This window comes from Spea bombifrons, chromosome 12, assembly GCF_027358695.1.
Source record: "Spea bombifrons isolate aSpeBom1 chromosome 12, aSpeBom1.2.pri, whole genome shotgun sequence".
In the NCBI taxonomy this organism is placed as follows: domain Eukaryota; kingdom Metazoa; phylum Chordata; class Amphibia; order Anura; family Pelobatidae; genus Spea; species Spea bombifrons.
The window spans coordinates 26,589,243-26,601,495 of NC_071098.1; the positions used below are offsets into that span (position 1 = coordinate 26,589,243).

Consider the following 12,253-nt stretch of genomic DNA (forward strand, 5'->3'; position numbering starts at 1 on the left):
AGGTCAGCCTTTCCTATATCGCTCTTTCCAATTTTGCACTAACCAGGGAAAAAATTACTTTTTGACCCCAAAATGGCAGTCAGATTTCTCCTTGGATCAATAAGATGTTTCCCCATAATTAAAGATTATATCCCCGAATATTATGTTTTTCCAGGTATCCATCCAGTTGCAGTTTAAACGTCTGTACAGACTCCGATAAAACTACCTCTGCAGGCAGAGAATTCCACATCCTTACTGTCCTTACTGTAAAAAACCCTTTCCTCTGCCTTGGACTAAATCTCCTTTCTTCCAGTCTAAACGTATGACCCCGTGTCCTATGCATAGTCCTGTTTATGAACAGATTTCCACACAATGGTTTGTATTGGCCCTGAATATATTTATATATATATATATATATATATTTAAATATATATATATATATATATATACGCGTTTCGCCTGCTCAGAAGTTGGTATTTAAACCAGTTGGCTGTAAAGTGTTTAACTTAAAAAGCCATTCCATCTAAAGTATATAAATGTAAATGATACAGGAAATACAAATGATTAATAAAAAAAAAATGATTAATAAAAGAAAAATTCTAAAAAAAAAAGATTCCAAGGTGTATATAAGTAGTAAATGAACACATGTAGAACAATATACAAAATTGTTGCTTTTTGTTTTATTTAATATTTTTGTCTGATTCCACACTCATTTTTCTTGATTAGATATCCATATAAAGATTGTATAGGTCGAACCGGGACACTACCCAAGGCCTTTCCTCTCAGTAACATATACACTGGCACACAGTTACACACTCTCACATTAACAAATACTTACACACACTTAAGCCACACACACATTAACATACACTTATACCATCATACTAACACACACATTTACAGATATGCACTCATGCTAACACACGCTCCCTCTAACACACACACACTTACACAAAGTGACCTATATTGTTTACCAAGTTTTTTTTTAGACTCTGAACATTTTGCTTTTTAATTACCCGTGCCTATAAAAATGTACAGAGTTTTATTACAGTTTTATATTCCTGTCAGAAGGCAGTGACACCTGGATTCTACACCTCTGTGTTGGTTTAGAGTCATTATTGAAAACACATTATTTATTTAGTTACTGGTCTTCCTGTTGGTTGGCTGCCACTTTTGCACACAGCCTGAAAGTCGGAAATCCTATGCGATGTACCCCTTATTATGTCCTGTTTGCCTATTAAACATCTCTGCGGAGCATGATCGTGCTGTGTAAACATAGTAAAAAGTATAATGCAAATCCTCTTTCTTTCACATTTTACATCCAATTGGAAATGTCACATGGCCAAAAATCCATTACATAACTTTAATAAAGGCACACCCTGTCACCTTGGCCAAATGTGTCCATAAATTAATACAAGTAGGTCGTTTTTTGTCATTGTAATTGTCTTTAGATGGATATATAATTATATTTTGTTCTGGCACTGGTACGGCATGTTCTTAAAAGTATGTCACTTTTACCAAATCTCCTCTCTCGCTTCTTTTCTCCAAGCCGTAGATTTTGAGCTCACTTAGTCTTTCCTGTTGACCTTTATCCTGCAAACCATTCACCCTCCTTTAAACTCTCTCCAAAATGTCTATATGCTTCTGGAGATGGTGTACACAATACTTGAGATGAGGTCTGACCAGAGGCTGCAGTGGAAACTACAGCTGGTCTCTTCCTTTGTGGTCGGGTTCTCGACAAATCGATGGGAGTGCTTTTTCTCCATGTGCATGGGGGCTGATCTGACCCCCAACCTCCTCATTTCCTGAGCCAGTGCTGGAGATGACTGGAGGTAAGTATGTTGCAAGCAAGGAGCATAACTGGGCGGTGAGTAAAGAGGCAAATGAACATGGGGGATGCTGCAGAACCCCCCCCAAACATCTGCAAAAGGAACACAAGGGTAATTTAAAGGGATTTTTCAGCTATTATATGTATTCAAGTGTCAGGAGTCTCTGTTTAACCCCTTCGGTTCTCTTGCTATAGTGTTCTTTTGGGTAGGTTTAGGTTAGTTTGGTGGGTGGTTAGAGGGAATTGGGGATAGTGTAGAGGGTTTTACGGAAGGAGATATAAATATATATTTTAGCGTATTAGTGTTAGGATAGTTTGGTGGGTGGTTAGATTGAATTGGGCAGGTAGTGTACCCAATATTTCACATGTGTGATGATAATGATGCCCAAGTTCCACCTGCTTAATTGAGGTGTACAGAACCTGCCCCTGATCAGTATTGGTTCCCCAAATATATCAGACCCAGAAACCCCCCTTTAGTGCAGCTCCTGGCATCAGATGTGATACTGGTGCTAGTGAGCCTTTTTCCAAAAGATTTTTATGATAAAAAAACTTTTGTGCTGCCCAGTTTCAGGCAGCTGACCAAGGGGGCAGAAGCCAGGCCTGACACCCCATTGACCCCTATTAGACTAAAATTAAGTTTCTCCTTAAATAAACTGGGTTACAAAAAAATCAGCAGTTGAATGAGTGAATATTTTGGAAAATGTCCATTAGTATTTATTCATATTGTTTATCATTTAGATCTTACAAAACAGGAATACTCTGTTCTATTTAAAACTTTGAGTTAGCAATAAACATGTTGGTTCAGAACGAAGGTTGCGCAACCACCCATAATTACACACGCACAAGGCTTACTTTCCAAACGTGGTCAGCGTACGGGTAGACAATTCTCACAACAGGGATGGTGACAGCCTCCCAGCAGAGGTGGTAGAGGTTAATACGGCGAGGGAGGTTTAAACATGCATGGGATAGGAATCGGGTTATCCCGAATATAAGACAAGACTAAGGAGTGGATACAGGTTACTGCAGGAAATACAGGCAGACTAGATGGGCTGAATAGTTCCTATCTGACATCAAATTCTGTGTTTCTTTGGGCAAATGGACAGTTTTTGCTAAAAGTATAGCAATAATTATTTTCTCTTGCTAAAATTCCACTGTAAAATTTGACTTTTAAAGGGAACCCAACTGTACCCAATTGAACATGATTGCATTCCGGCACAGCGTTCATTTGCACCAATAGATAGGCAATAGCTCTTGATGAGCTTGTGCTGAGGTGTATATGTTAGAGCCCTGCGCGGGACGGCTTTTTCAATCCTGCTCCCGCTGATTTTTTGCCCAATCCCGCCCGCTCCCGCAATGTGTGTTCTCCACTCCCGCCACATTTGTGGTCAATCCCGCCCGCTCCTGCCACAAATGTGGCCAATCACGCCCGCTCCCGCCACAAATGTGGCCAATCCCGCCCACCTCCTTACCTGAACTGCAGATTTCCCGCGCAGTCCCGCAAGGCTGCCCTCGAGTTGCCCCCTCACAGCGTCTCTTCTCTTGCTCCGCCCAGGAACAAGGCGGAGTCACGGGAAGTGACATCACATCACGTGACTCCGTTTTGTTCCTGGGCGGAGCAAGAGAGGAGACAATGTAAGGGAGAAGCAAGAAGCCTTGTCGGACTGCGTGGGGATTACCGGGACCCGCAGGTACAGTGCCTGACTGCCCGCAACACCAGCAAGACCGCCCGCCCCCGCAAGTTTTTTGGCGGGACCTGCCTCCCAATGCAGTCCTCTAGTATATGTGTCAGGTGTATATGTGTGATGTGTATCACGCAGAGAAGAAATATAAAATAACTTTCATGAACACCCCTTTCCCTGACCTATTTTTATTTGTCAGAAAATAATTCTCTCCCATCCCTATTCGTCAACACGCAAAGGTAAAGGTCATGCTCATTATACTCTCAAATGTTCCGCCTGCTGGGTGGACGCTTTGTGCTGCTGATGAAATCGTCATGTCCCAAGCATCTACGAAACCAACATTCACTCCTTGGAAGACTTCCCTAAGCACCAGATACTGAGCGTATCCATTGAAGTCCCCGATCCGCTCCACGGCCGTATTAAGTTCCCTGGTGTTTTCTGTTTTGATAATAACTTTGGTGTCAGGGCTTCGCAGGAAGAGACGTTCGATGGCTCTACGGATATTGAGCGCTCTTCTGATGTACAATTGAAGAGGAAACTGTCGGAAATGTTGTCCCATGGTGATGACGATTATAGTGTCTTTGCCGCCACCTTGCAGGTCGATCTGCCGACTTGTGTATTTGTCCTCTTTGAAGTAATAGAACATGAAACTTTCTAGAGGGAACCCATGTCTCTTGTAAGATACATAAATATCTTTATCTATGCTCAAAGCCAGAAGGGTTTTCTCCCAATAATTCCATTGCCTACCGTGGTAGCCAAAATATTGTACTACTGTTGGAAAAAACAAAAGTGTTAGATGGTCATACAGGTCCGTACATACGTATACATATTTACAATATATATGTATCCCCATTTCAGTATTAAATATTATATTTTCCCGTTGGAATTCATAGATGCATTGTAAATGTATATTATGTTATTCACACCCACAAAATAAATTAAAATATTTCAAAAACATTAGCGTTAATACCCAACAAGACCACCCAACCAGATGCCCCCTTAACCGGGATGATTATAAGAAAAGTGCATCTCTCACTAATGCATCACTGGGTTAAAGCGGTCATCTTATCATCAAGTCTTTAATAATCACTCTTGATAGGATTTGTATTTGTCAGCGAGTAATCATTTCATATAAAGTTTCTAAATTTTAGTAAACTAAAAGTTCTAGTATTTAAAAAAGTTAGTCATTTTATCTAGAACTTACTACTGATGCCTTCGGTAAAGTGCATGATGAACTGACGTAAGGTGGAGTCTCCGATGAGGAACAGCTTCTTGCCCTGAAGGCACCTTGTGAAGTCTTCCTTAGTTTTATAAACGTCCATTTTACAATAAACTGGGTTCCAGGTATTATTTAAAAAATATCCACTCGGTAACGGAGAACTCATTCCAGTCTGGCATTTTGTCTTTTGAGAGGTCTCGTCTGCTATAGAGATAGCAGACTGATGTTAATGTTCATAAACAAAGCACCTTCACGCAGAAAGCAAATCAATGATATCGTTCCTTAATATAACGCACACAAAAATTCTAAAACATCCCTTTAAAGTTTATTGATAATGGCCTCGACTCACACTTGAACATAAAACATTACAGCGTTATTTAGCCTTACTGAGATGTTTAGATGTCACACTGCAGACCATTTCAGATCATGACATCAACAAGACCATTGATGTTGGTCCATGGGGCTTGGTGCAAGGTTTTGGCAGAAGTATGCAAGGTGGACAACCTTCTGTCTTTCATGGGTGACCGAGGAAGGATTGCAGAAGAAGCATGCCGCTCAGGTTCGCGTGCTAGACTGTATGCATCAGACCTTCGTACTCACGGAACATTATGGATGGCTTGCTGGTTTGTGCCCTCAAAGGACAGATTTTTGGACATTTGGGTCTTTACATATACAATAGTATACTCTATTTATCAAGATAAAGGACCCTTAGAGGTCCATGACATAGATTCTCTATGTGCTAATAAAACCCTTGGCATTGGTGTGGATATACATTATTGCCGTAATTGGAGACTGCACGAGGGTCCGGTGGTTTTGGTGAGTGTGCTGTGGCATTCTTTGCAATTATTTATATTTGTTTTCTTGACATTTAGATCCATGGTGTTAGACCAAATGGCACCATCGGGAAGGATATTCTTTGGTGCCCCATTTTTTTTTAAATTTGAAATAACAATATGAATTGAATTTACACAATTCATGAGGATTTTCAAATATAATTGATAAACCAATTAACTGTGGTTTTCTCTCAACATTATTGGTGACTTTTAGGGATGTAGAGCTTTGTAGGATTCTCATGTATGGCAAAGATTTTGAGCTCCAAGAAAAGGAAGTCCTCAAAGTAGAAAAGAAGGACACAGGAGATCTCAATGAGGGTGCTCTGCCTACTGCTAAGCAATGTAAGCAATGTCTCCCTACCCAGAATGCCTCGCTGTCTGGGACACATCAAATGCTTTGACCTCAGACCACCCTGTTTAGAACTTTGCCCCGGAAATGATGGTCAAAAGGCCACCTCTACGGGTAACAGTGTTAATAGGAGCTGAAATGCATTGTATCTTTATCTTTATAAATGCATTTGTTATGTGTATTAATGTCACATTGATATAACAATATAATCAAATCAATTTATTACTTACGTTTGCATCTTGTAACCTCAATGAATTCAAAGTTTTTGGGAATTTCAACCGCGATGTTGGACCTTTGAGAGGGATCATCAGAACACATTACTTTTCCGTAATGAAGTGAAAATCAAAGAGTAAAGCAAAAAAAAAAACAATACTGTATGCTGTTTCTTTATGGAGAACTTTAAGAGATTATGTCAATCCTGGAAGATCCAGACTGGCCTCCCAGTCCACCGGGCAAATGCAAATCCACGGATATCTCCTGATGAAGCCCCGGTGGCGAAACGCGTTGAGAGGACTTTGAAAAGGTCGTTGTATGGACTTTTATCGCTTTTTATGTATATATTTTCTACGATTTTTATCGGATCAATTGTATTTATTTATTTATTGAGACCGAGTTTTGGGCTAGTCCCAGAATAAATATATAGCTTACACATTGGCACTTTATTTAAATCCATCGGCACTTTAAGAATATATCTTCACATCTCTATTTTGAGTGCAATGGTTGAATTTCATATTGAATAATTGGTTATCACTGTCTACACTATTTGTGTTGTTTTTCCTTTTCTCTTATATGAGCGCCCCCAAGTGGATTTGTTTTGGTACTGTTCCGCATTTGGAGAGTGTTGTGGTTGGGAGGCAGCTGTGAGAACAGAAGGAGGAAGTTTATTTATATGTATATTGCTTTGGCACCTTGATTTTTTCACTTTCACTGATTTATTATTTATTTGGGTTTAACTGAGATTCTCCAACACACATTATATATATATGATACACACACACACATATATATATATAATCACTTACCTTATATACACCGGGCAAACGGCCAGTGGGTTGCTGGAAAATATCACCTTTACATTACTCATTTCAGCTCCTTAACCCCATTTATTAAAAGCTAATTTATATGGAAATTGCCTAAAAAACTGGCCACTCCTAGTTCAGTTAATGTAAATCTCGTAAGACTTGGTTGTTCTAATTTTAATTCAAATGTGATTAGAAACATTATCGTCTACTTTAATGGGTACGTTCATCCCAGGCAACTTTTTATGTACTGTTTACTAAATTAAGACCCCAATTAAAGGTGGGAACCCTGGCTTTACCCAACAGGACCCCACATTATTAACAATTAAATATTGTTAGGGTATTGAATTCAATTGCTATGTTTTGAATAAATGGGTCAATGTGAGAAGGGTAATGAACCCTTATAAAAAAATACTGTTTTTTAGGCCATTTTATATGTTGTTGTTATAGACCAATCTGCATACTATACCTTTGAAACATTTGCTTTTCTTCGTTGGTGAGATATGACGCTTGAATGTCAACTGCCCTCATATCGTGCAAACATTCACACGGCAGATTGGAGGGCTTGACACAATAAAAGGCTTCTTCATCATCCGGGTCTAAATACTCACAATACTCCTCATCTGTGCTTGGTTTAAAGCCACACTTGGTGATAGCCTCTTGGTTATGATATACGAATCTTCCGTGAAAACCAAGAACCCCTAAACTTGCATGTCTAGCTCTCCACAGAGCTGATATTCCTTCACTGGGATGAAATAACATAACAGAGACTTTGACCTTCCCCTCCCAATATAACGGGAAGTGGACATGGTATGTTCCATTGCTGAAGTCTTCTACTCTTCCAGACACAGAGGCTCCAAGCTCTGGAGAGAATATCCTAGGCATCAAAAAGTCTCCACCATATGCCTTCTTGATGCCTGTGTGATCTTGCATCTCAAGTTCAACAACAAAATCCTCACCGACGCAGTATTTGTCCTTGGGGTACGCTATAAAAGCCTTACTTTTCTGTCCGCTTGTAGTGCTACTGAAATTGGAAAACCCAGCATTTGGGAAACGGTTTTTAATTTTATCGAAAATGTCATTAATCTTTACTTGGAGTTCACTTGGTGCATCTTCGACGTTCTTTACGTCCAGTTTGGGTAGCGCGGGCGCGTCTTTCACTGGACAAGTTGAGTTTTGCAAGATGATTCTAATAGAATTCTATTAGAGAGAATTACACAGAAGAGAGATTTTGAATTTTTTTGACGGAATTAGGGAAAAAACGAGTTTTGGCTCATAGGATTAGCTGTTGGATTTTAGACCCGTCGGCAAAAGGATTTAGTTGGATCTTTCTTGTAACTCCCACAATTACCTAATTACAGGAACCAAAGAAAGTACGTTGACCTGTTGGCAAATCATCTATGATGGAACCTTAACAACTCTGTGTAGCGATACAGAATAACAAACAAATTCGAGAAGTACCTTTCATAGAAAATGAGAAATTGTCCCCATTCTTACCTGAAATACATTGCGCTTCCACATGAAACTCGCTAAGAAGACGATCGCCACCAATACAGCATATTGGTATTTGTTTCTTGTAGCCATGAGAGTTATGTGTAGTTATGATCCTGTTGAAATATTTAGAATTGTTGGTAAGGTGTAAAGGGAAAGCGGGTCGCGAAATTATACTTAAATTATAGTAATGTTAGGCCCATTTTTTGTTTATTGCAGTGAATTGAAGACAAACCTATAGTTGACTAAATTACAAATACAAGTACATTCATTTATTTAAATGATAGAAACATTGTGCTTTTTGTTTGTCATTGTGTGTTTTGGAGAGTTTTAGTTTCAAAGTTGAACTTCCTTGTAGGTGGTATTGAGCAAGCAGAGCCCTAAAAATGCTTCTTTCTAACAGGGCGAAAAGCCATGAAGTACAAAGGCAAACAAAACCTGTTATAACGTGGTAATGGCACTGAAATAGCAACTTGCCAAGGTGACTTAAACTTTCTCCAAAGTATCCGAATCCTTCTGGAGATCCGGTCTCCAGTACTGTACACAATACTCCATGTGAGGTCTCACCAGTGATCTGTACAACGACATGAGCGCTTCCCTCTTCCTACTGCTAATACCTCTCGCTATACAACCAAGCATTCTGCTAGCATTACCTGCTGCTCTGCCCTTGGGTTTTATGCACCAAGTGCATTATCTTACACTTATGCACGTTAAACTTCAGTGCCCACAGCTCTGATGACCATTTCAGTTTACCTAAATCATTTGCCATTCGACTTATGCCTCCAGGAACATCAACCCTGTTGCAAATCTTTGTGTCTTCAGAAAAAAAGAAAGCCCTTACCATCAAGACCTTTTTGCAATTCCACTAATGAAAATATTAAATAGAACGGTCCAAGTACAGATCCCTGAGGTTATTCCATTGACTACAACCCTCACTCAGCTGCTGGCTAATCCATCCAACAATATTGGGATCTTAACACAAAGATCGCAGTTTATTGCTAAGTCTTCTATGTGTCAAAAGCCTAACTGAAATCTAGACATGCGACGTGTATCGCACCACCTACACATAAGTTAATTACTGACTTTTTTTTTTTTTGCTTGTCATAAATTTTTTTTATTATTCTATTCACATTCCTGTGTTTAAAATATAACTAAAACGTAAAATACGAGACAATCCAGCACCCTTAAAAAAGAGACATTTATTAGCAGAAAAGCTCTTTTTAAGTGATTATAAAAAAAAAAAAAAAAAAAAAAATGACTTAAAGGCAAGTGGTGAAATTTCCCAATCCAAAGGCTTGTGAAATTTTAAATTAAAAATTTGGGGTAAAAAAAAAAAGTTATTTTAAAACTCAGATAGTAAAATATAAGATACATTCATGAATTCTGTAAAAAAAAAAAAAAAAAAATGTCTATTATTTAGATGATTCACCTGTTGTCTCTGTTTGTCAATTTGTTATGTTACATACTACTTGTTATGTCCCGTCTACCCATTGTACAGCGCTACGGAATATGATGGCGCTATATAAAACAAATAAAAATAATAAAATCTCATTTTGGATAAGAACATTTTTTAAATCTATTACAATCAAACTGCAATTTAAAAAAAAAAAGAATAATTAAAATATATATATAATGTGTGTGTAACTTCAATACGTACATTTTATCGTATGTTCCTTAAATAAGTGTTCTAAAGTATATCAGATGGTAACGAGGTTGAAATGTTGACATTGTTTTATTTTAATATATTTTGGTATTACGGATATATTAAAATTCACAAGTAAATACATGAATAAAAATTAAAAAAAATTCTAAACCAACTCTTTTTCGTCACCTTTTGTTGCTCACAATTTATCTAATTTATCGCACAATTCGCTTACCAAGATAGCAAATATAAAGAGGAAAGGTCACAATATGTCGCTTTAACTCTGACTACCTTTGACTATGAATGCTTTATTACCTGGGCTCCCTTCTGATCTTGCGCGTCCAGCCTTTTTTGTTAGAGGTGTAAATTAAAAGAGAAATGGAATGATCTCATGCTCTGCGTGGAGAAGTGAAGGAGATTTCACACAGGAACATCTCCTAATGAATGTGAAGCGTGTTGTGGGTGTTTCTGAAAGCCCCGTAATTCCAGGAGTTTCAGGGCCAATGCAGATAACGATAGAAATAGGTATTTTTTTATCTGGCTGCCGCTCACTTCAGCCCCAGGCTCGCTTAGGGTTTAAACATAATTTCATAAAGCTTTTAGGAATCTTGCCTTGTATTCGCTCCGGCCCCTGGGAATCGGCGTAGGTGAATGGACAGGGAGCGTGTGTGTGTGCGGGTGAGTGCGTACTTTTGGCATGGATGTTTTTTTGATTGGGGTATGTAAATGTAGGGTATGTAAATGAGTGCCTAGGGGTAAAGGGGGCCCTCTGGGTTACCCCGGTCAGTGCCACTTTTTGAGAGAAGACTTACCGGCTAATCAAACCCTCCCTCTCTATTTTATGTACTGACAGCTGGTGGTCAGTGTGTCCTTGCCGGTCTGGTAAGTTATGGCGTTTGGATGCTGGTGTGAAGGAAGGCGAGTCGGGCTCAGTCCTCCCCTGACCTCTGGTGGTTTTTATTAGACGTGCCCACCGACCTTATGGTCGGCTGGTGGTTAGCATTGGTTTTGGGACAGCGGAAGTTAGCTGTCAGGTTTGTTTGGACGAGGGGGGGTGGGGAGTACCTGTGGTTTGGATTGTACAGTGGTGAGCGTCAGGCAAGGACGGGGTTAATTCAGTTCCTGTGTTGGTGATGTCTGAAATGTATTATGGATTATGTTGATATATTTGTATATTTGTATTGACTATTTATATTTTGTTGGTTGCTTATTGTGTATTTATGTTAATGAGTATATGGTGTTTTTATTTTTAATAAGATATGCTGTGGCCTGTTTTATGCATATTCAGTCTCCGTGTCTTTACTTGGCGGGTCTTGGTGGTAGCTGGTTGTCAGAGCATGGTACACACTACCTACATACATGGTGAGACAGGTATTTTGTGCTATAGTGTCAGTAACCACCTCTGTTTGTAAATGGTTTTTAGAGTTTGCAAGGTTTTTTGGGCACAAGGTGTAGACCTGTTTGGCGTTCCCAGGCATAGTTGTGTGACACCCTATATTGTGAGAAACAATATCTTAAATAAGAAATGTTTTAACCGCTTCGCAACTCGTGATGTAAGCCACCAAAAAGTTGTCCTACAGGACCAGTGAGGTAGTGGGAGATTTGTTAGGTGGGGTTAGGTTTAGGCTTAGATAATGGCTAAAAAAAAAAAACTCAACAAATTAGAAAATGTAAAATAAATAAATATACATATGGGGCAGTTTCCAAATCAGAGTAAGTTAACGAATATCTTTTTGGCACCCCCCCCCATTTGTACAAGGTTTGTATAATTTGTATACCTGTAAAACTGTGAACAGTGCTTTATTTTTAACACATTTTTAAAATGTAATAAATGTAATAATAAAACATAATGTCTTACATTATATGGTTTCAAAATGAAATCCCTATTTGCTTTCTTGCACCCTCCCAAAAAAATATAGTAACTGAAAAAGAAATAAATGTATATATATATATATATATATATATATATATATAACAAATAAATAACTCCTACCAAAACATAGAAATGGTGACAAATACTAGTTCCCCTAGTTTAAAAATGGTGCCTGGTGCAAAATAACAATAATTAAATGGTAATAAAGCCAGCACTCACGGTCTTCAATAGTACTTTTATCGCAAGACGCTAAAATATCGACGTTTCAGTCCAACTTGTGGACTTTCATCAGGACAAGCAATTAAACGGGGGCAAAATGAATCTTTAAATACCCTATAGTA

General features: G+C 38.7%; 1 protein-coding gene across 1 annotated transcript; it reads right to left on the reverse strand.

Annotated features, from left to right (window-relative positions):
* Window positions 1-3,658: 3,658 nt before the first annotated feature.
* On the reverse strand, window positions 3,659-8,531 carry LOC128470126 (NXPE family member 4-like). Its single transcript, XM_053451960.1, has 5 exons — window positions 8,404-8,531; window positions 7,376-8,106; window positions 6,118-6,179; window positions 4,691-4,906; window positions 3,659-4,257 (listed from the first exon to the last, which is right to left on the reverse strand). The coding sequence occupies exons 1-5, from the start codon at window positions 8,488-8,490 to the stop codon at window positions 3,713-3,715; spliced, it is 1,641 nt and encodes a 546-aa protein (XP_053307935.1). The 5' UTR covers window positions 8,491-8,531; the 3' UTR covers window positions 3,659-3,712.
* Window positions 8,532-12,253: the final 3,722 nt, after the last annotated feature.

Bases quoted from the DNA above. Each gene is read 5' to 3' on its own strand.
- LOC128470126 (XM_053451960.1), bottom strand. From the start codon at position 8,490: ATGGCTACAAGAAACAAATACCAATATGCTGTATTGGTGGCGATCGTC. The intron at 8,107-8,403 runs GTAAGAATGGGG...TCTCTCTAATAG, and splicing joins GGAAGCGCAATGTATTTCAG to AATTCTATTAGAATCATCTT. The intron at 6,180-7,375 runs GTATAGTATGCA...TCCCTCTCAAAG, and splicing joins GAAAAGCAAATGTTTCAAAG to GTCCAACATCGCGGTTGAAA.